The following is a 25837-nucleotide window of genomic DNA, read 5'->3' on the forward strand; positions in this document are numbered from 1 at the left end:
TGTATATGAGAGAGGAATGGAACAAATGGATGATGGCTGAGACCCAACATGAATTCACGCTAAAGGGAGCTTTAAAACGATCTACAATCAAACAAGTGTGACATTGGATAAAACAGTCCTCATCAAGAGTGAGAGAAGACATTATCGTTAAATATTTCAAGAAGTGTGACATAAGTAATGCTCTCGATGGCAGTGAAGACCATTTTACATATGAAAAGGACAACGATGATGAAGAAGAAGAAGAAGAAGAAGAAGAAGAAGAAGAAGAAGAAGAAAGTTCAGATGACGACTTTCAGGGATTTTTAAAGGTCAGTTTGGTTTTATAAACTGAGAATTTTTTTTAGTCTGGCTTTGCAGTCTAACAATAAAATAGTAAAAATGTTATTTTTTAAAAGAAAAACAGCTTAAAAATTAAGGTCCTTGTTATAGTCCTTAGTGTCTTATAGTCCGTAAAATACAGTACTTGTCTTATGATAATAATGTGCAGCACCATACATTTGTCAGCAGAATACTTTTGTGTCTACCTACCTGTCTATCTAGACAAACTACACATTCAGCATCCATATTGTGCGTTTCTGTCTCGGGAAGAGATGGGGCTGATGGCACATCTTGAGGCTCCACACTTGATGTATTACTTGTTTTCTCTTGCAAGTATTCCATTGTGGCTTTTTTAATGGCTGCTCGATCTTCTGATGATTTAATACCAGCCTACAAAAAAATTAACTTAAGAAATAAATAAAGCATTTACAGCAAGTGTCAAAGACTAATACCTTTAGTTTTGCTGTAATCACTGGATTCCAAATATGTGGTTAGCAAAATATCTGTTTATATAGTTGTCATAACCACTGTATATTAACATGGAAATCTGTCAGTTGTTTGCTTTATTTCTTACAATTTCACGCTTTGCCTACCACACAATACCAGGCTAAACTGTCCCTCAAACAAAGATCACACATGCAATTCTTTGCACAGTCAAGTACTGTTGCAGCATTACCAAAATTCACTCTGACTCGTAGTCGGCTGACACTTGTACCAGAGTTTTTTTTCTGTTGCATTTCCATTATTGCAAGGCAGTTCAGGTACGGAGATGCCTACAATGGCTTAGCCGACTGATCCTGGCATGAAACATGCGGCCTCATACATTACACATAATAGAGGGCGGAGGGTGTGGCTGGGCCTGGCGAAGTTTTCATCTCTGCCGTTTTTCATTTTCCTGCCTCCAACGTTCCTGCTCAAAATGTACGACAGCAGCTGAAGTAGCTATGTGCCATTGTTTACGATCTTCTGCTGCAGCACACCGATTACTTGGGTCAATGTTTAGATGCTTAAGGTTCTTCTCGAGTTATCCTTATAGCACTTCAGAAGAGCACCACAATTACTTGGGTCATTGTTAGACTCTCTAGGTTCTTCTCAAATTGGTCGTTATAGCACTTCAGAGGAGCACCACAAGGCCTTCTGGCTGTGCTCACGTCACTGTATAAATTTTGCCAAGGAAGTCTGTTGTTTCTCATTCGCTGGTCATGCCTAATCCATCTGAGTTGGTGACAAATAATGTTGGCTCTATACTATACATCTTTGCCTTCTCAAGAAACATAGTGTTTGATACAAAGTCATCCCATTTGATGTTCATAATGTATCCAAGCTTCCGTTGGTTTAAGATCTTAAGATCATGGCGATATAGTGTCCAAGCTTCACAATTATAGAGCAGAGTAGAAACAACTACTGCCCGACACACCATCAGTTTGGTGCATAGTGTTAGATCTTTATTCAGGAAGACCTGATGTAGGAGATGTCCAAAAGCAAAATGTGCAGCATGCTTCCAGTTCTCCCCATCCTCTTCTGAGGAGCAATTAGCTGATAGTATGCTTCATAGAAGAGGAAGTAATCTACTTGTTCCAAAGGTGTGCTGGAACTAGAGATATTGAGATCTGGAAAGGCAGTTCCGAGAGTGGGCTGTGCTAGTACCTTTATTTTTTGGCTGTTGGTGGTCAGGCCAAACCGTTTATATGCAGTACTGAAACAATTTACAGACAGCTGCAGCTCTGCTGGTGTGTGAGCTGAAGAAGCATCATCATCAGCTTACTGTAGTTCAGTTACTGAGTGAGACTTGTGAACCTTTTAGAGTGCAGCCTGGACTGATTAAATGGCCTTCCATCTAATTTGTATTTGAATTCTACTCCTGTCTACAGACGATGTCTCAAAGAGCATTGCTGCTAGGGACAAAACAAACAACATTGGCACAAGGACACGTCGTTTGAGCCCATTAATAATAGGGAACTTGTCCGACGTTTCATTCTGGTACAGCACTTGGCCAGACATGTCGTCATGGAAAGCTAACTACAGGATCGCTTTCCAAGTCTTCTAATGTGAACTATCATGAAAATTGTAACCATCATAAAAACTTCACCTTCTTTGAAGTCTTTACAAAATAGGACTTAATTCATAATCTCTGGCTATCATGACTAGTTGTCCTTGTGTTTTCTGATGAATGGTGCATCTTCCTGAAATCTATCTCTACCTGTCTGCTAGCAGTCTTAGCTGGAAGACTGAAGTTTAAAAAGATGTCAGTGACCTGTACCTGCTTAATATGAACATTTGTGTTAACTAAAATTGAAATACTGGAATCAAACTATTCTGATAAACCACAGAAGGAAAAGCTAACAAGATCCTCTCGGGGATTTCCAATTTCCCACCTGAAATCTGCCAACAACCTGGTAGAGAATTTTGCATCACAGTAAAAAACCTCCATTCTGGATGCTAAACAGGGTTGCATCACCCACATATAAATTATTTTGACTTCTTGTATGGTGATTGTGAATTTAACTGGGACAGCTGTGAGGCAACTGGGATACAGTGAAACTAAATATTTGCCACTGATAACAGGAAACCTCCTCTTGAATGCAGTGTGGATTTGGTTCAGAGGCACATTACTGAGCAATTTGTTCGCAGGTCATAAGGCTGAAATGAAGAAGTATATGGAGAAATATTTAGGGTTAGCCATAGGTGCAGTCAAGCTGATGGGTATCAGATCTTGTATTACAGTTGTGGAATGATGACAGATATTTGACATTCAGAAAGGTTTAGAGGACTATAGTGACTAAGAAACCAATTAAGAAAACAGCTTGTGTAAAAATCATGTTGCATATCTGGTCAGATGCACCATAACAGCATAGGAAAGACTCTTATGATAGCAGTGGTTAGCACACTGGACTTCCATTTGGGAGGACGATGGTTCAAACTTGCATCCAGCCATCCTGATTTAGGTTTTATCTGATTTCCCTAAATTGCTTCAGGCAAATGCTGGGATGGTTCCTATGAAAGGGCACTGCCGAATTCCAACTCCATCCTTCCAAAAACCAATGGAATTGATGACCTCGCTGTCTGGTCACTTACCCCAAATCGACCGACCGACCAAGCAACCAACCAACTGATGTGATGAAACAACAAAATGATTCACACACATCTTACACAACTGTTCACGGCTTGTCCAAGTTGTTTACAGTATTTTTACGATGCTGAATCATACTGCAATAGTACAGATCTGACAGAAAAACATGGGTCACCATTTCTGCTTGATATGGTAGAAGCAATGTTCACAGTCCTGCTGTATCTAGGTGACAGTTACAACAATGTAACACAGACAATGATTGTGAAATATTTTACTAAATATTTGAAGAAAAGGAGTCATTTATAAATTTGTAATCTGATTATTTGATACATGTTGTTATGTTATAATATATATTTTACAGAATATATTAAGTGCAAATTATAAAAATGGGATGTACATAAAAAATAAAAACAAGAAATATATTCCACAACAGACAAAAATTTCAATGCAAATGCACGGTTAAGTTTTATGGCCACATAATGGGAATGAATGATTCCAAAAGGCTGAAATGTATTTTCAACATCTTTGACTTACAACCAAACAAAAGAATACTGTTGTATTTGAATATAGGGAAAAAAATAGAGGAAATGGATATAGAGCTGGAAGATGTGCAAAACTGAGACGTCTTCAGAACAGCTACTACAATGTTTGGGACTTTTTGAGATGAGACATGAACAACTGGTGCTAAATGGTTGGATGAATACTGTGCTATGCATAGTGCATTGATGATAGAATATCCGGCTTGAACAAAATAAGAAATATCAGACCATAATGATTGTTAGCTCTTCATGGTCCTTAGATGTCAACCAACAAAATAAATACAATAATACTACTTACCAAATAGAGGAGATGCTGGCCTCAGTGGCCAGAGACAGAAGTCATGTGTGTGTGAGTTCTGTATGTGTGCATGTGCGTGTGTGTTTATGTTTTCTACTTTAGAGAAAGGCTTTTTGGCCAAAATCTAACATGTATAGCAGTATTTTCATTGTACCTACCTGTGACTTAACATCTCCTCTACATAGTGAGTAGCAGACTATATTTTTCAAAATATTGTCATTATTCTATACTGTATTTTCCATTGATTTCAACAAAATAAATATATGTGCACAAAATATGGATCTATGTTATGTTCTACACAGTCCAAATTTATCAGAAAGATACATTTAATACTAATTAATTTAAATACTCATAATCAGATTTTAAAAAGTCATTTATAATTTAATGTTAGATATTTAATACACTTTTATGGCACAGATAGCGGCAGAGAGAGAGAGAGAGAGAGTGTGTGTGTGTGTGTGTGTGTGTGTGTGTGTGTCTCAAGACTGTAAACTCTACAAGTTAATCTTCTCTATTGTCTACAAGTACTTTAAGACAGTTTTACTGTGGAGTTAGAAAGGCTTAAAGTTTTGGAGAAAAAAAAATTAATTTATGTTGTTCTAGATAATATCTTTGTCCAGAAAATAGGAGATGTAAGACACCTCCAACGTAATCACTCACAACCAAATTACGAAATACAAAGGTTAAATCTTTGGATGCCAACATGAACTACTATGGTACACCTCTTGTTAAGGGTAAGTCAATCACATTTTAAAGTTGGCCCTAAAAGAAAAATATTTCTCTCAATGGCAGAAAGCAGATACAAAATTTTTGAATCGGACCTGTTGCTGACAGTTATTGATTTACTTCCACCTAATCTTATCCTACTGCTCCTTGATCTGTATCTTGAAAGAATTAAGGTTTTGTTTCTCCATGCCCTTTCCTCTCTTTTGTAAGCTAGAGATCTATTCCCTACTGCAACAGTTAACAAAACTAATGTAAATGTCCTTGCTTGTTAGTAATCCGTAAGCTGTGACTCACCATCCCTTTTATTTCAGAAGACAATACATGGGATGTAACAGCAACAGCTCATGGCTCATGACTAGAAACATTTCTGACATCCAGTGATGGCAAATTGTAAGACTGTTGGATTGGAGCTGATGTACCGAAAGCTGACAGTGTGTTAGGTGTACTGAGGGTATCACCATCTAAGCTAATTATAGGACAACTCGTAGTAAGATTTTGGTAGTAGGACATAAGGGTGAGCAGAAACCAATTTTGTTGATTACTAGCGACCTAGGCAGGTTTCACATGGGTAGCATTAAGTGTTGTTGTGGTCTTCAGTCCTGAGACTGGTTTGATGCAGCTCTCCATGCTACTCTATCCTGTGCAAACTTTTTCATCTCCCAGTACCTACTGCAACCTACATCCTTCTGAATCTGCTTAGTGTATTCATCTCTTGGTCTCCCTCTACGATTTTTACCCTCCACGCTGCCCTCCAATACTAAATTGGTGATCCCTTGATGCCTCAGAACATGTCCTACCAACCGATCCCTTCTTCTGGTCAAGTTGTGCCACAAACTTCTCTTCTCCCCAATCCTATTCAATACTTCCTCATTAGTTATGTGATCTACCCATCTAATCTTCAGCATTCTTCTGTAGCACCACATTTCAAAAGCTTCTATTCTCTTCTTGTCCAAACTATTTATTGTCCATGTTTCACTTCCATACATGGCGACACTCCATACAAATACTTTCAGAAATGACTTCCTGACACTTAAATCAATACTGGATGTTAACAAATTTCTCTTCTTCAGAAACGCTTTCCTTGCCATTGCCAGCCTACATTTTATATCCTCTCTACTTCGACCATCATCAGTTATTTTGCTTCCCAAATAGCAAAACTCCTTTACTACTTTAAGTGCCTCATTTCCTAATCTAATTCCCTCAGCATCACCCGACTTAATTCGACTACATTCCATTATCCTTGTTTTGCTTTTGTTGATGTTCATCTTATATCCTCCTTTCAAGACACTGTCCATTCCATTCAACTGCTCTTCCAAGTCCTTTGCTGTCTCTGACAGAATTACAATGTCATCAGCGAACCTCAAAGTTTTTATTTCTTCTCCATGAATTTTAATACCTACTCCGAATTTTTCTTTTGTTTCCTTTACTGCTTGCTCAATATACAGATTGAACAACATCGGGGAGAGGCTACAACCCTGTCTTACTCCCTTCCCAACCACTGCTTCCCTTTCATGTCCCTCGACTCTTATAACTGCCATCTGGTTTCTGTACAAATTGTAAATAGCCTTTCGCTCCCTGTATTTTACCCCTGCCACCTTTAGAATTTGAAAGAGAGTATTCCAGTCAACATTGTCAAAAGCTTTCTCTAAGTCTACAAATGCTAGAAACGTAGGTTTGCCTTTCCTTAATCTTTCTTCTAAGATAAGTCGTAAGGTCAGTATTGCCTCACGTGTTCCAGTGTTTCTACGGAATCCAAACTGATCTTCCCCGAGGGTGGCTTCTACTAGTTTTTCCATTCGTCTGTAAAGAATTCATGTTAGTATTTTGCAGCTGTGACTTATTAAGCTGATAGTTCGGTAATTTTCACATCTGTCAACACCTGCTTTCTTTGGGATTGGAATTATTATATTCTTCTTGAAGTCTGAGGGTATTTCGCCTGTTTCATACATCTTGCTCACCAGATGGTAGAGTTTTCTCAGGACTGGCTCTCCCACGGCCGTCAGTAGTTCCAATGGAATATTGTCTACTCCGGGGGCCTTGTTTCGACTCAGGTCTTTCAGTGCTCTGTCAAACTCTTCACGCAGTATCATATCTCCCATTTCATCTTCATCTACATCCTCTTCCATTTCCATAATATTGTCCTCAAGTACATCGCCCTTGTATAGACCCTCTATATACTCCTTCCACCTTTCTGCTTTCCCTTCTTTGCTTAGAACTGGGTTTCCATCTGAGTTCTTGATATTCATACAAGTCGTTCTCTTATCTCCAAAGGTCTCTTTAATTTTCCTGTAGGCGGTATCTATCTTACCCCTAGTGAGATAGGCCTCTACATCCTTACATTTGTCCTCTAGCCATCCCTGCTTAGCCATTTTGCACTTCCTGTCGATCTCATTTTTGAGACGTTTGTATTCCTTTTTGCCTGCTTCATTTACTGCATTTTTATATTTTCTCCTTTCATCAATTAAATTCAATATTTCTTCTGTTACCCAAGGATTTCTACTAGCCCTCGTCTTTTTACCTACCTGATCCTCTGCTGCCTTCACTACTTCATCCCTCAAAGCTACCCATTCTTCTTCTACTGTATTTATTTCCCCCATTCCTGTCAATTGTTCCCTTATGCTCTCCCTGAATCTCTGTACAACCTCTGGTTCTTTTAGTTTATCCAGGTCCCATCTCCTTAAATTCCCACCTTTTTGCAGTTTCTTCAGTTTTAATCTACAGGTCATAACCAATAGATTGTGGTCAGAGTCCACATCTGCCCCTGGAAATGTCTTACAATTTAAAACCTGGTTCCTAAATCTCTGTCTTACCATTATATAATCTATCTGATACCTTTTAGTATCTCCAGGGTTCTTCCATGTATACAACCTTCTTTCATGATTCTTAAACCAAGTGTTAGTTATGATTATGTTGTGCTCTGTGCAAAATTCTACAAGGCGGCTTCCTCTTTCATTTCTGTCCCCCAATCCATATTCACCTACTATGTTTCCTTCTCTCCCTTTTCCTACACTCGAATTCCAGTCACCCATGACTATTAAATTTTCGTCTCCCTTCACTATCCGAATAATTTCTTTTATTTCATCATACATTTCTTCAATTTCTTCGTCATCTGCAGAGCTAGTTGGCATATAAACTTGTACTACTGTAGTAGGTGTGGGCGTCGTATCTATCTTGGCCACAATAATGCGTTCACTATGCTGTTTGTAGTAGCTTACCCGCATTCCTATTTTCCTATTCATTATTAAACCTACTCCTGCATTACCCCTATTTGATTTTGTGTTTATAACCCTGTAGTCACCTGACCAGAAGTCTTGTTCCTCCTGCCACCGAACTTCACTAATTCCCACTATATCTAACTTCAACCTATCCATTTCCCTTTTTAAATTTTCTAACCTACCTGCCCGATTAAGGGATCTGACATTCCACGCTCCGATCCGTAAAACGCCAGTTTTCTTTCTCCTGATAACGACATCCTCTTGAGTAGTCCCCGCCCGGAGATCCGAATGGGGGACTATTTTACCTCCGGAATATTTTACCCAAGAGGACGCCATCATCATGTAATCATACAGTAAAGCTGCATGCCCTCGGGAAAAATTACGGCTGTAGTTTCCCCTTGCTTTCAGCCGTTCGCAGTACCAGCACAGCAAGGCCGTTTTGGTTATTGTTACAAGGCCAGATCAGTCAATCATCCAGACTGTTGCCCTTGCAACTACTGAAAAGGCTGCTGCCCCTCTTCAGGAACCACACGTTTGTCTGGCCTCTCAACAGATACCCCTCCGTTGTGGTTGCACCTACGGTACGGCTATCTGTATCGCTGAGGCACGCAAGCCTCCCCACCAACGGCAAGGTCCATAGTTCATGGGGAGGTAGCATTAAGTATCTATGGCCAAATCACTTGTACGGACAACTTGTGTGCATCTGTATGCAGTGGTACAATTGTTTATTGCTAATGAGGCCATAATTTATTCATAGATTTGGTTAAACGTAGTTTGATGAATGTACTTTAACATCTCCTCTAGTTCGCACTCATTTTAATAGCAGAAATGAAGCTGTGACAATGTCCCAAAACTGAGTGCTAAATTGCACACAACAGATGAAATAAAATGCAAACTGTCAATCGGTGTCTATAAATTTGAGGATTAATCACAGCAACAGTGAAGCTGCAAGTGTGTTTCATGAATCATTCTTGGACTGCTCAGTTGTTAACAGCATCACCCACAAGAGGGAAGGTTCAGGTTCAAGTCCTAATCTTACACACAGTTTTAATCAGCCAGGAACTTTCAAAGTATTGCACATACACACTGTTGCAGAGCAAAATAGCTCACTCTGGATGTTAACCAACATTTTTTGCATAGCGGAAAAAAGACGTGTAGGCACTCATCAGGTTTCCGTGGGCCTGCCACTATGCAGCTCTACCATCGCTTAGCACTGGGTGCGGAACGTTTCATTATATTTACCAGTCGGATCTCACACAATTTTAAAATGCTGCGTTTGATAAGATAAGTGAACTATGCAATCTGCATTGAAAATGTAAAATGCCGGTGTCCTTTAAGGCAATTCTGAAACATCAGGTCACATAAAATAAGCAAATGAAATATGCTAACTAAGTTCAAAATACAGCTTAACATGCAAAAAATCATCTATAAGGGCACATACCAATCAATGATACAGATTAAAACATTGGAGATAAAAGATAATATAAACTCACTCTTATAATTTGTAGTTGTTAATTGCCAGAACTCTGGAAAGCTTGTATGATGTCTTTGCTGACAAGAGATCCCTTGCCAATTTCTCTTGTGTGAAAGAAAAAGAGGCACTTAAAACAGAAAATAATTTACTGGCAAGGTCACGTTTATGTTCCACATAACATCCTAAATCACCTGTCCCTAAACAATTTCACCAGTGCTGTCTAAACACTCAAACTATATCACCCCATACATTTGAGATGGAAGACAGTTTCTTTTCAAGAACTACTTCAGCCTGTAAAAGAATGTTGAAAATGCTTTCGGATGAATAAGTTAAATAATAAAAACCATTTATTGAGCCGAAGTCTTTAAGGCAGTGAAGGTTGCAGCTATTGTGTCAGATGGCATTTCACTCACAAGAGTCTGAGCACACTTCACACAGCTGCTTTGATTTTTAAGCTTTTTGACAATGTAACCTGCTACACTATGTGATCAAAAGTATCCAGACACCTGGCTGAAAATGACTTACAATTTCATGGCTCCATCGGTAATGCTCGAATTCAATATGGTGTTGGCCCACCCTTAGCCTTGATGACAGCCTCCACTCTTGCACACATATGTTCAATCAGGTACTGGAGGTTTCTTGGGGAATGGCACCCCATTCTTCATGGAGTGCTGCACTAAGGAGAGGTATCAATGTTGGTCGATGAGGCCTGGCACAAAGTCGGCGTTCCAAAACATCCCAAAGGTGTTCTATAGGATTCAGGTCAGGACTCTGTGCAGGCCAGTCCATTACAGGGATGTTATTGTCGTGTTACCACTCTGCTACAGGCCACGTATTATGAACAGGTGCTCGATCATGTTGAAAGATGCAATCGCCAACCCCAAATTGCTCTTCAACAATGGGAAGCAAGAAGGTGCTTGAAACATCAATGGAGGCCTGTGCTGTGATAGTGCCACACAAAACGACAGGGGGTGCAAGCCTCCTCCCTGAAAAACATGACCGCATCATAACACCACCACCTCCGAATTTTACCTTTGGCACTACACACACTGGCAGATGCCGTTCACCAGGCATTCGCCATACCCAAACCCTGCCATCGGATTGCTACACTGTGTACAGTGATTCGTCACTCCACACAATGTTTTTCCACTGTTAAATCATCCAATGTTTATGCTCCTTACACCAAGCGAGGCGTTGTTTGGCACTTACGGGCGTGATGTGTGGCTTATGAGCAGCCGCTCGACCATGAAGTCCAAGTTTTATTACATCCTGCCTAACTGTCACAGTACTTGCAGTGGTTCCTGATGCAGTTTGGAATTCCTGTGTGATGGTCTGGATAGATGTCTGCCTATTACACATTACAACCCTCTTCAACTGTCGGCGGTCTCTGCCAGTCACCAGACGAGGTCGGCCTGAACACTTTTGCTGTACATGTCCCTTCACGTTTCCATTTCACTATCACATTGGAAACAGTGGGCCTAGGGATGTTTAGGAGTGCGGAAATATGCATTTAGACCTATGACACAAGTGACACCCAATCACCTGACCATATTCAAAGTCTATGAGTTCTGCAGAGCGCCCCATTTTTCTGTCACAAGATGACTAATAACTACTGAGGTTGCTGATATGGAGTACCTGGCAGTAGGTGCACTACAATACACCTAATATGAAAAACTTATGTTTTTGGAGTGTCTGGATACTTTTGATCACATAGTGTATGTGATAAACTAAACATTGTTTTGGAATGTTGTCTGTATACGGAATAAGAAGCTCATTTTCCCAGCCCGCTATAACCATTTTGTCCTTAATTTTGACCTCAGCAGATAAGTTAATGTGTTTGTTTTGTACCTCCATTTCTTTAGCCCATAAATGCATCTGATTAACAAATGATGTAAGGGGTGGTTCAGAATTTGGTTCCCAGTTCCTAGATGCAGATACAGCTGTCTTAACAGGGACACAAACACGCTGTAACATATATAACTGCAGAAGATCGACAGTTGATGGAGAGTCCTCACAACCGACCTCAGAATTCCAAAATTATGTCCTAGAGGGTCTTGGTTAAATTTTCCTGTCTTTATGTGCTTAAAATCTTTGGACTATAAATACTGAAAAACTTTAGCATGACTGAGAGATTCCATCATTCTGTTTGAGGAAAATGTGTTGTTTCCTGAGCAAATGGTTTTGTAAACATCAATGTGAAGGGGAATCTTTGAAAGTTCTGTGTTTTCACTGCCACAAATTCTCAGGATTGGTTTTGCAGAAAATTTTAATTTCATTTGCAATTGAATTGCTGAATAATTGAAAAGCCAACTTCGCATTCATCTTTAGAAAGATATAGGGGCAATATGGGAAGAAGTCAATTCTCGACAAGCTCTAAAGCCTGCAAATTCATGGGACAAGTCCAAAGCATACATCTGTCTATAGAAATTAAAATCTATTTCTTGATTTTTGTGCAGCAACCTACTTTTATCGTGAAAATAGTTCATCATACATTTTAAATGTGTACATAGTCTAAAAAGGCCCAAAGTTTTTTTTCTGTCCTGATTAACTGGATTTTGGATACTACATTTAACATTTCCTGGTTTGCCGGCAATTTCTAGTTTAATCCAAGCCTTTTTATTTGATTGACTTCATCATTTGTGAAACTTGTCACTCTTGCCCCAACTTGTCCCAACTGTATGATTATCTGCATCAATATTTTAGCTAGCATATCACCACACATTGCATTTTTGCTTGCATAAATGGCAACTGGTTGGACCCAGCTATAAAGGAGGGGAATAAACATGAATACCACAGCCTGGTTCACCAAAGTATACTTTTCTTCCTCTGGAGATAAATAACCTTAGTCTACAAATCCATCCACTTTGCGTAAGTAGCAATTAAATCGAATGTCTTCCCTTAATTTAATGTCATCAAAAATTTCAAAGCCTAAATGTTTATTTTTGTCCTGTTCATTTTAAAAATTTTCTCTGATAGCATTTATGGCATGTGTGTTGACACCATACAAGCATTTAAATCCCTTGCAGAGCTTTCTCAAAAGATATTCAGAAGGCACAGGCAGTAAGTCATGCTTTTGACAATGCTTGTAGCCCTTAGGTGATTTAATTTTACAAAGCAAGCTTTCAGAGAATAAACTCATCACTATATCAAATACCAGTTGGGGTTATTTGCCACTTCTTAAGCATAATGTCTATGACTAACTTCTGTTTTTTACTCGGGAAATTCGATATACTACATGCACATGACTTGGATTGTGTTAGAGCAGAAACTTCCTTTTCTAACAAAATTACACTCTCCCTCTCTTCCAGTAGCTGATTCTGTGTTCTCACTAGCATTCTTTTTAGATTTTTGGGTTTTCATTTGACTGCTGATAATTTTTCTGGCATCAGCCTCACTGTCTAATAAATGGGAAGCTCTACATACTGCAACTGGTGTACAAATCTTTTAAGTTTTGGTACAAAATTGGACAGATTTTTTTACTATTCTCCTTCAAGGAGATTTGCGTGCTTTCAAGTGAGTATTTAAATAGCTCAGAAAGTTTGGAAAAATAGAGGCACTGACCCTGGCTTTAAATTCCATCTTGTTCTCGGTATTTTGACCTTCTTTCCTTCTATAACGAATGAGTCCACTTTAACAAGCAAATCATCAGCAAAATCTTTTTCACATGCATATGATTTACTTGTTAATTGAATATATTTCCTCATAATAGCTTCAGCCCATTAACAAAATCACTGGCAGTCTTTGGGGGTCTAAAAAATGTCTATCTGTTGCAGATGACTTGTATCCTGATTGACAACTGGGAACATAAATGGCACGGCATAGTGACTAATGCAGTTTTCTTTGTCAGATAGCAGTAACTCAATACACCACACAGATTATCAGTAAATGTGTAAAAAGTCTACAAACACACATGTAAATATTAATCTACTGTTACTTTTTCTTTGACATCATGAAACACAAGAAAACACGACAATGATTCTAGATGTGTCTTACGAGCCGCACCATTAGAAATCTACTTCAGCCAGCCACAAGCAACCTCTACGCAGTCTGTCGTAGGGTAAAGCAACTACTGTTGTAAGAGAGATGATGAAAACAGAAGTAACAGTACTTCTCCTTCTAGGCGCTATGCTTTTTGCTTACTTTGTTAACTATCGACTTAACATTTTTCCTTGTTACTCTCATTCACTAATTCATTATTAACATAAACATGTACTGTTTAAGGCTTTCCCAATATAATAAATGTTGTTAAGACTCTTGACTACTACAGCAGATGGCGACACCAAAACTGTAATATTTCAGCTTTGAGTGTAATGAATTCTTGCGGGATTAAATTTGGTATTTTTCTCGTAAGTTTTCTGTACCATCATTATATATAAATTTGTAAGTGTGTTGGTAATTAATGTTATGTTAAAGGTTACACATTTGAATAACACACAGGTGTGGATTTTTTTGTAAGAATTATATTGTAGGCTAGTGCAAATATTTGTTCTGTGTTGTATTACTTGTCTGAGATACCAGTTTGCAACATGCAGCCTTCAGAGTTCGCTGTCAGATTGCAAGTACAGCATGGAGATTGAGCTTCCAATATCAGATGGATTGCTTGCAAGGAGCCTCGGAGGAGGTGACATCTACGGTCATCAATACAGAAGCTATTCAATAATGGAGTTTTGAGTACTTTTATAAAAAAAAATGCAGTTAAATTCAGTATGGTTTTAGACTCTTCTCAACTGTGGTATCTGTTGTTGGATGTATAATAAATGTTGAAATTTATTGCAAGAATAGAGACTGGAGAAGAATTAATATGTGATATGTCAAATATGAAACTATACCAATATTTTCACAATTTTTGGCAACCAGAAACCTCTCACAACACAGCACCTTTTCCTTATTTTAATGTGCAATGTCAGCTGTTGTGGAATTCCACCAAGGCTATCATCACTGCCTGAAGGTGACACACATTTGTGGCTGGGGAAGGGAAAGAAAAGACTTGAGGGAAAGTATTCTGAAATGAGAGAAAAAGAAACTATTTTTGAAACCTCAAGCTTTCATATCTGTCATCATTATTGCAAGTGCTCCTGCACCAGTAGTTCTCCCATCTCACACTGAAGAAGCTTGTTGCATTTTTATCAGTTTGTATGAATTACACCCTGCTGTAGTTCGCTCATATGCTACTTGTACTGAAGGCATAGGTTTTCATTAAATTCTACAACCACAAACAAAAGAAAAATAGGATAATGCTACAATTCACTTCACTCTGCACTGCACGATTCCTCTTGCAGCTCTGATAAATTTGGATGGTGGCAGTTGTTTTGTAGTAATATTGTGGTGTTTACTCAATACTGTCTGGCGAAAAATCCAATAAATGCATTTGCAACAACTCTGCTGGGAAATACTGATAAGTCACACACTTCACCCTGTTCAGTTTAATAATAATAACTATTTTGTACCTATGTGTTGAAAATTTTCCTTACATGCAATGCAATTTTCTGTTTAGCTGTTAAATTATTACTTGCAGACATAGAATGGAACCAACCTGAATAAGGTCATAATCAGTCAGTTCCTCAAGGCGTTTTGTGTCATGTACCCATTCTGACAAAAAGGGCAAACAGTGAACAACTCCAGCCATTACAAGATGATGTCCCAAAGCTGGATCTAAATTACGTTCCAGATCAACAAGACTTGGTGGTCGTGAATCAAGCAGCCGCTGATACTGCATTAGCCAGAAGTCAGCTTGAGACTGTAAAAGATAAGGTAAATTTAGAATAGCGTCAGCACTTGATACCATGCAAGAAGCAAAATCAATTTTCACATAATGTCTACATAATTTAAAACTTATGATCTTACACTGATAACATTACATTTAGAGACCATGCAATTTTGATAAACCTATGTCACTAGAAATGGAGATACGCTTGACTCTGGCATGAGCAATGGCAGTTAACTAGAGGATGTTATCAAGTTTGACCCAAGTTCTCCACAGAAGTTCATATGTGCTACTGCACTTTGTGCTCTCTGCTGGAAACTGCAGAGAAAGGTCATCTGCACTGAATTATTATTTAGTTTCTGGATGCTCAACAACTTCTATTTCATATTACAGTGCTTTTAACATCAAAACCATGTCATGCTGTGTACTGCTATTTTTACCCTATTTCTGCTGGCCTTTGAGAAAGGAAGCTTTGACAAAGGAATCTTGCATTAGTGTCCTGGTAGAAACACCAGATGATGCTGGTTGAGGAAAAGTCATGGGTGATTATGTTACTGATTCACACTACTACAGGGCTGCATGCACAGAAAACTTTTACAAGATCATGCTGTCTGTATGTAAGAAAAGTAAAGGCATCCTCAAACTGAAGGTTGATTTGAGTATCAGAGTGCTTTAATAGGCACGCTCTAGTTGGATACAGGTATCATGTTAATACTTTCATGTGTGTGAGGTGCTACGATGTGGAATGAATAAAAACATAAATAAATATAAATTAAACAGAATATGTAACAAGGGATTTCAGTGAAAGAATGGTTAATTTACAAAAGCAGTTGAAAATAAAATAAAAACAAATCTAGAACCAAAAAAGCAAAAAGAGAAAAAAGAAATTAAAGTAAGCTTAGTGCAAGGATTAGTGCATGTACAACAATACACAACAAACAACACAGTCAAAATATATGCATAAAATAGTGCACATTTCTCTTAAAAATGTCATCTACTAAATAAAAAGTTTTAGCAAGTAAACACATCTTTGTTCTATTTTATAAATAATGTGCTGTTGCTGCATAGATCTTTGAAGTTTATTTGACAGTTAACTAAACATTTTTACAGCTTTCTGTACCTGGGTTCGATTTCTGAAATCAAAATGGAGGTCAGCCTTCTTTCTTGTAGTGTGATTATAGTACATTTCATTGATTTCATAGCGCACAGAATTGTCAATCATGAAGTTCGTAACAGAATAAACATATTGGGTAGTGATGGCAAGTATCAAAATTTCCTTACAAAGACTGTAAAAGAACTCAGAGAGACTCTGCACATGATTCGGATATTTTCCTGTGGGAAAAATTCTTTAATGTGGGTGAATTGAACTAAAAGATAATTCCATAGCCAAATACCAAAGTGGAAATACCAAAGTAAGTGGGCTTTGTGGTACTGATGTCTCTAATATGAGACTGTCTTAGTGGCAAAAGTAGTCGAAGCCACACTTTTTATGGTCTGGGGGACATGATGTTTCCAGATAACACTGCTATCGATGTAGAGACCTAGAAATTGGAGCAGTACACTCTTAGTATTTGCTCACTGCCCTGCAGAAAGCTATCTCTTGTGGGATTTTGTGTTCATTTTGACTAGCCACCAGAGTGCATTAGTGTTGACTATGTTTGGTGTTGACTATGATTGGTGTTGAATATGTTTGGTGTTATTGATTGGCAACTACATAGTGTCCTGTGCACTACGACCAGATAATGGGTATACTTGAAAAGAGAGACAGCATTGGTCGTATATTTTTATTATCGCAAAATCGATTTTCTGTCACTGAGTGACCATCTTCAGTGCTGTATTATATAACTTAAATTAGTAAGCACTGGTGTCAATAAGCTTACGGCAATCACATTGCCGTAAGCTTATTGACACCAGTGCTTACTAATTTAAGTTATATAATACAGCACTGAAGATGGTCACTCAGTGACAGAAAATCGATTTTGCGATAATAAAAATACACGACCAATGCTGTCTCTCTTTTCAAGTATGTTTGGTGGTGTTGTCAGCCCTGGTAGTGTATAGGTGTGAACAGCATCAGCCATTTGAGTAATTGCTGTGAAGGACATAGAGATGCTACATTCTCATATGAGACAGCATTTCAGCACCTGACAGAGTTTGAAAGGGGTCTCATTGTGGGTGTCCATTTGGTTGTCTGGTCAAATTGTGCGATATCCTGACATGTGACCCTATGTTGGACAGCATGGGAATGTGAGGGGAGGTACACTAGTCCTCAAGGTTGAATAGAGTTCCAGTTTATTCAGCATTAAATCGTGGTACAGCATTAACCTGGATGATCATCACTGGTGAGTATGGCTGCAACCTGGGAGAGGTCCCATTCTTCTAATGTTTTGGAGAGGCACAGCATTGTGTCATGGCATGGGGAGCCACTGGGTATGTCTTCAGGTCACAGGTGGTAGGGACTGAAAGAAGTCTCATGGCACAGCGGCATGTCATGGACATTCTGGAACCTCTTGCAGACAATTATTACTTGGGCACACTGACAACAGTCTCATAGTAAATTTACTACCTTATGAAGTTTTGTCAACAACCAATTAAAACTATGTCTGAACAGTTATTGAAAGACCCAACAACACTGACTGTCATCCTCAGCCTATAGGCATCACTGGACGCGGGTATGAAGGGGCGTGAGGTCAGCACACCTGTCTCCCGCCCGTTGCTTCGAGACGCTACTTTTCAATCAAGTAGCTCCTCAATTTGCCTCACAAGGGCCGAGTGCATTCCACTTGCCAACAGTGCTCAGTAGACAGGACAGTCACCTAACCAAGTTCTAGCCAAGCCCAACAGTGCTTAACATCAGTGATCTCACAGGAACCAATGTTACCATTGTGGCAAGGCCAGTGGTCAACAGTCAATTACATTTTGTAAGCAACAACAACTTTCATAAACATAACAGCTTAAAGAGGAATGATCTACACTATCCATCATTCAGACTTAGTGTATCAGAGAAAGGAGTAAGGTAATGAGCCATAAAAATCTTTGGCCACCTACTTAATTGAGTACAGAATTTAATGGTTAACAAAATTAATTTCAAATACAAACAGAACTCATATCAGCTCGACAACAAATTCTACTTAAAAAAAAAAAAAAAAAAAGGTCAACACAGATATGAAATTGTGTAAATGGACAGCATATTGTCACCTTTTCCTCTGAGAGGATGTACAACAATTATAAAAACTGACTTGTTCAATATCATTGCAAGAGTTCATAATTATGATTCACAGAACATGGAATCAATTTAAATATTTCTTCCCAACTGTAAGAGTATGGAGTTGTTATCTAATTTTGTACTTCATTTCCCTGAAGTCTTGTATTACATTAGTTTTCCACTGAAATTCAATAAATTACAAAAGAAGACATTATTTCAAAGCCATACTCATATTATGTACATATTATAAAGACAACAGACATGTATTCCTTTACACGTGATAATTAGAGATCTACTGTTTTTCCCTTAGATGTAAACAATCACTACTAATAGCTTTAAACACATTATTTTTCCTGCTGTGTGTTTTTTGTAAGGTATGAAGAGTCCAACATTATGGCGAAGAAAAGTTTAAAAGCCCTGTGCAGCCAAATCAACCATTTCGTCTTTCGGAAGGGAAATTATAATACTAGACTTGACAACTTTTCAGTTGCAGGTTCTCAAGAAACATATTGTCATATGTCATATCAAAGTAACTACTTGTTGAACAAAATAAGATTTTTTGGTATTGGCTACTTTGCACTATACCTCTTTGTCTGATGGCCTTCGACGCTCCATTTCATTCAAGGTTCGGAGAAGTTGTTTACGCCGCTCTTCTTGCTGGCCCATCAGTTTTACAAGCAAGTGAGAAAGTGCTTTCCGCTTCTCACTTAATTCAGCCTATGAAGAAATATATGAGACATACATAAATAGGTTCTAACAATGAACAATTAATTCATATGCAAACAGACGAAGTATGCTGCCCCTACATTTAACAGATACTGTGTGTCTGAAAATTAACAGTCAATAAATTTTTGATAAAGAACATCTTTAGGTGGAAGCACTGAGGAATATGTTACATGGTTGTTGAAGTAGAAGTAGAAGAAGAAGAACAACAACAACAAGAATTAGTAGTAGTAGTAGTAGTAGTATATTTAGACAGGGATTGCTTTTTCGGGGCTATCAGATATGCCAAGTTAAAATAAAGAGAAAACTCATACGACATGTGAAATCTACAATTAGATAGGCCTCCTCCACACTTGTCCAACCATGTATTATATGTAATTCTACCTTGCCACTTTCCATTAGGTCATTTTCTCAACCATTTCATACCTCTTCAAATCTAACAAAGAATTTCCATTGTCCATCTATCATCCATTTACCTGACTGTCTCTCCTGTCCACCTACATTACATTTTCATTACAATAGTAACAGTTTGTGCTGTACTCAGGTGTCCAACCAGGTACTGTCATTTACAAAATATGATATTTCGACAGCTTACCATGCTGTCATCTTCATGAGATATCTGCAGAATGAGTGTCTTTGCATTGTTATGTCTCCTTTTTACACTTATCGCTCACCACCCCTCCCCTCCACTATACAGCAGCACACTACAGTGGATAGAGTGGTGGAGAACACAATTGCCAAATGCTGGGCATGAACTCTCATCTTTCAGTGTCTCATCCACCTTCTTCAGTTGTGGAAATAATTATTGGACAATGTCGTAACTTCAGCTGGCCAAGTGCTGAGTCCCACACTTTAGTGAGAGTGAAACCACTGTCCCCATTGATCATGTAGTCAGCCACCCATATCTGAACAGCTTCCTTTAAAACACAGTCGCAAAATGATGATATCTGTTTTAGGATCACCATTTGTCCATATTTCACTGACTTACTGAACAATCTTCAGCTCACATTTTACACATAAATTTGCTGCTTCACTACCTATTGTTAGCTTTCTGTATCACACACATCAGAAGCTTAGTTTTGAAAACTCTATATTATTTACCAAAAGCACTGCAGGTCATTTTTTGGACTCTGTTATGTTTATTTTATTGTCCATACATTAATCATCTTTTAACTGCAATACCTACAAAAACTGATCAACTAATTCATGACTTCACTGTGAATTTACACTATTTTCTTTCTAATATGTTGGTAAAGAATCATTTCGGTCTTATTTTAACAGATTTTCTGGCCTACTTTAATATTTGTTCTATTAAATTTTCCAGCTGTTGTTACAGAAGCTCATTTGTACAAGAAGCAAACTGTACAATGCCATCAACAAAAAGAAAAGTTGGTTCCGTCTTGTTTTATTGAGTTTAAGGGTTTGAGAATTTTATTCAGAGTTGCTGAAAGTCGTTTTGATCACATAGATTCTCCTAGCCGGACTCATCTTCTGAACTTCACCTTATCCTGATGAAGTCTAATGGGAGCTATAGCACTGATGTGTAAGGTGGGTTCAAATGGTACGGTACAATATTTCACAACAACTTAACATGATGAAATTTGAATATGCCACTTTGGGATTACATAGTGAGACATCTAGGAATGCAAATTTAGTGTCGTCACCTCCACCTACAAAACTGAAAGCTGTGCCCTTAGCAAGTGACATGTAATGTGAGACACTCTGTAGCCTACACAAGTTCACCAAGAGCAAATGGCGTGGGTTGCCAATGAAGGGAGTGATTCTGCTACACAATTATGTGCACCCACATCTCCAAGATCACACAAAGTAAACTGACCAAGTAAAACTGGGAGCAGCTTGAGCATCCATTCTACAGCAGAGACATGTCGTGTGCGCCCCATGGGAACCAGGATAGCTCCTTCCTATACCAACCTTTTCATGGGTAATTTGGAAAGAGCTTTTCTGGGATCCTTAAGTCTTCAGCCTCCAGTTTGGTTTGGATACATTGATGACATCTTTACCATATGAACTCATAGTGAGGATGACCTGTTAAAATTCCTGGAATCTCTGAATACCTTCTCCTAATTAAATTAAAGAAAGATTAAGGAAAGGCAAACCTATGTTTCTAGCATTTGTAGACTTAGAGAAAGCTTTTGACAATGTTGACTGGAATACTCTCTTTCAAATTCTGAAGGTGGCAGGGGTAAAATACAGGGAGCGAAAGGCTATTTACAATTTGTACAGAAAGCAGATGGCAGTTATAAGAGTCGAGGGACATGAAAAGGAAGCAGTGGTTGGAAAGGGAGTGAGACAGGGTTGTAGCCTCTCCCCAATGCTATTCAATCTGTATTTTGAGCAAGCAGTAAAGGAAACAAAAGAAAAGTTCGGAGTAGGTATTAAAATCCTTGGAGAAGAAATAAAAACTTTGAGGTTCACAGATGACATTGTAATTCTGTCGGAGACAGCAAAGGACTTGGAAGAGCAGTTGAACGGAATGGACAGTGTCTTGAAAGGAGGGTATAAGATGAACATCAACAAAAGCAAAATGAGGATAATGGAATGTAGTCGAATTAAATCGGGTGATGCTGAGGGAATTAGATTAGGAAATGAGACACTTAAAGTAGTAAAGGAGTTTTGCTATTTGGGGAGCAAAATAACTGATGATGGTCGAAGTAGAGAGGATATAAAATGTAGACTGGCAATGGCAAGGAAAGCGTTTCTGAAGAAGAGAAATTTGTTAACATCGAGTATAGATTTAAATGTCAGGAAGCCATTTCTGAAAGTATTTGTATGGAGTGTAAATATATATGGAAGTGAAACATGAATGATAAAGAGTTTGGAGAGGAAGAGAATAGAAGAATGCTGAAGATTAGATGGGTAGATCACATAACTAATGAGGAGGTATTGAATAGAATTGGGGAGAAGAGGAGTTTGTGGCACAACTTGACCAGAAGAAGGGATCAGTTGGTAGGACATGTTCTGAGGCATCAAGGGATCACCAATTTAGTACTGGAGGGCAACGTGGAGGGTAAAAATCGTAGAGGGAGACTAAGAGATGAATACACTAAGCAGATTCAGAAGGATGTAGGCTGCAGTAGGTAGTGGGAGATGAAGAAGCTTGCACAGGATAGAGTGGCATGGAGAGCTGCATCAAACCAGTCTCAGGACTGAAGACCACAACAACAACAACAATTAAATTTCATATAGTCCTATTCCGAATCCCATGCCACTTTCCTTGATGTTGACCTTGACCTCATCAAAGGCCAACTACACACTTCAGTCCACATTAAACCTGCCAACAAACAATAGTATTCACATTTTGACAGTTGCCATCCTTCCCATGTCAAACGTTCCCTCCCATACAGCCTTGGCACTCGAGTATGTATTTGTTCGAATGCAGACTCTTTAGAGCAATACACCACCATTCTCACATCAGCCTTCACTGCATGTAATTACCCCACCAGCTTAGTCCAAAAGCAGATTTCCCAGGCCTTCACATTCAATCCTGGTGCTGCTGATCCCTCCAAAAAACAACTTTAGAGCACACCACTGGTGACTCATTATTATCCTGGATTGGAATGTATTAATCAGCTACTTCAACAGGGCCATGACTTCCTGAAAATTAAATACATTCTGCCTGAAATTTGGCCTATCTCACCTATAATAGCTTTTCGTCACCCTCTTAATCTTTGCAGTATTCTTGCCAGTCCCTAAGCTGCTTCTGCATGCCGGCCGGAGTGGCCGTATGGTTCTAGGTGCTACTGTCTGGGACCGGACGACCGCTACGGTCGCAGGTTCGAATCCTGCCTCGGGCATGGATGTGTGTGATGTCCTTAGGTTAGGTTAGGTTTAATTAGTTCTAAGTTCTAGGCGACTGATGACCTCAGAAGTTAAGTCGCATAGTGCTCAGAGCCATTTGAACCATTTTTTTGCTTCTGCACCCATCTTCCTACTCTATGGCTCCTACCTCTGTGACCGTCCCTGACCCAAGACTTGCCCTATGCACCCTGCTACTACTACCTATCGCAGCCCTGTAACTGGAAAAATATTTGCTATCGAAGGGAAAGGCATCTGTGAAACGACACGTCACAGTTGTTATGTACACACTGTTCAGTCTTTTAGATCAGTATGACTACCATCAAACTTTCAATTAGAATGAATGGGCATAGGAAGAGGGTTTATACTGGCAACACGCGATATCCTGTTGCAGAGCACGCTCTACAACATGACAATCATGGCCTCTGTGCCTGTATCAGTACATGCCCCATATGGAGTCTTCCCCCAGACATAATTTTCTCACATCTCTGCAAGTGGGAACTAGCGCTACAACATGTACTTAGTTCTCACCACCCACCCGGCCTTAATTTATGTTAATTTCTTCTGTCTCAGCATTTCTTCACAGTAGCTACTATTTTCTTCACTCCATTTTAGTTTTCTACATCTTTCTTTGTCTTACTCACCTATTTTTCACTGCTCTCCTCCCACCTCTGTTATGTACAATGCCCTTAGTTTTTCACTCTTATTAACCCTTGCATGATGTTTAAGCAGTAATCTCTGTCTTGCAAATCACCCAGTCGTCCACCGTTAAGCTCTCAGGTTTTCAAATCTTGTTCGATGCAGTCCCTAATAATCAGTCTTTCTTTCTCTCTCATTACATTAAGTAAGTCTCTCCTGACCTGTGGTTCTGGGTGACTTTCCCAAAATCTACCCCTTTTCCTAGATCTCTCCAGTTCTTTACCTTCACCCCTTCAACCCTTCTGCCTGAAGAAGGAGCCACTGCCTCACAGAAGCTTGGGTAATTACAACCTTCTTTATGTGTGTGTTCTACCGCCGCTTGGTGAGTAGATTTTTTATCTATCTAATTAAATAATTTTGTCAAACATGGATTTTTTTTCATTGTTATTATCTATATTCATATAACATATTATCATTAGTTAGAAAGGATGTGCATGACTGGTAAATGAGATTTAACTATGTAATTAAGACATGGACCGGCCATAACTAATTCAGTGAGGAGGGTTTGATATTTATAGAAGTAAAGCCAGTGAAACCAAATGTATCTGTGTACACCACATTATTGGATGTAAATAGTGCTGTACCCACCCACATTTACATCCAATTTTCCGCTGTGATCGCTGCCACCAAGGAACTACATCTGATAGTTGACCATATTTGTCATAACCCCAAATGACTTTATACACTACATCTCACATTGCTTCCAGAAAGTCTTTATTTTCGTTGTTTTTGCAATTTACTCCTTGAATTAAATAAACAGTTTTTTAAAAATCTTTGAATGCCTCCTTAATTTCCTCTTTGTTTGAGTCACTATTAAATTTCCACAGTAGATTCTCCCACCCCTTCAGACACATTTCCAAATAGTTTTGTTCAGTTGAGTACATTCTGTTATGTTCTTATCATCATTTACTCATAGCTACTGTCCTCTCCTTAATAGTCTCCCCATTCTATCTGAAATTTTCTTTTCTTTTGTTGTCTTCATACTTGCAGTATCTTTTTCTGTTAGTTTAAGGGCCATTGTTGAATAATTACTTCCTCCCATTTATGTCTGTGTATCATTTATTTTTCCAAATCCTGAACTTACTGCTTGTTTCTATCAAGCAGACCTCCCTACGCATATAAAATTATCATTCTCTGCATTTTTTATTTCCTGACACATTACTCTTACTTTCTGGCTTTGCATGTATTTTTAAATTGCATCATACCAGTCTATGATCACTTTAAATTCTTAGTGATTTAAGACCAACATCTTATTCTGTATAACTTTCAAATTGTTTGATAAAACATAGTTAGTTTCACTTTTAGTCCTATTTGGTCCATAAAAATACAGCTCTTTAATCAAAATGGATAGATTGCTATTCACCACGTACAGCAGGCACTGAGTGGTAGGCACGCACATTGAAGATATTATCAGCTATCAGACTAACAAACTGTTGAGTTCAATCCGACATGTCAAAATCTGTCCTGAAGTTTTTTATACGGAAATAATACACTGAAAGAAACACAATGTCAAAAATGTAGCTGCTAAGACAGACTGGAACGATTTTTTTAGAACTATTGAAAATTGTCAAATTCAAATTCATAGCATGCCAGACAGCTAGAGATATGTACAGCCCATAGCTGTAGCAGATAGTGCAAACGCAACAAAGTGGGCAAGTATCCTTGGTCAATGGCTGATCAGCAAATAGATAACATGGCACAATATGATCATAATTTGTAAAGTGAATTCCAGTTTCCATTGGCAGTTTCTCTGACACAACTGTTCTAAATTACTATTCACTCGAATTTGCAGCTCATTTAATACTCTTAATAATTAGCAATTGCCTTTTCAGTATCACTAAATGTTAACAATGGAGATAAAAATGAATTCATTTTGTTTGTGATGTCTTCGAATATATTTGCTAATAGCAACTGTCTTTGTGCAGGTTCCAGAGTTTTACAGTAACGTGGACTCCAATTAATGTTTTCAATCTTGCAAAGGTGAAATATGCAGTCAAGTCACCTACTTCTCCTGAAGACCTACATAAGTGTTGTTTATTAGTTAATTTCT

At 38.5% G+C, this 25837-nt stretch overlaps 1 protein-coding gene across 1 annotated transcript in view; it reads right to left on the minus strand.

Moving 5' to 3' along the window:
- Positions 1–25837, minus strand: part of LOC124796392 (E3 ubiquitin-protein ligase LRSAM1-like) — a 178339-nt gene that overhangs the window by 2354 nt on the left and 150148 nt on the right. Inside the window, exons 12-14 of the mRNA XM_047260561.1 lie at positions 19135–19266; positions 15174–15377; positions 529–708 (exon numbers count right to left, since the gene is read on the minus strand). Coding sequence (XP_047116517.1) covers positions 529–708; positions 15174–15377; positions 19135–19266 — 516 coding nt within the window. The remainder of the gene's footprint in view (positions 1–528; positions 709–15173; positions 15378–19134; positions 19267–25837) is intronic.

Source organism: Schistocerca piceifrons, chromosome 4 (genome assembly GCF_021461385.2).
Source record: "Schistocerca piceifrons isolate TAMUIC-IGC-003096 chromosome 4, iqSchPice1.1, whole genome shotgun sequence".
Lineage (NCBI taxonomy): Eukaryota > Metazoa > Arthropoda > Insecta > Orthoptera > Acrididae > Schistocerca > Schistocerca piceifrons.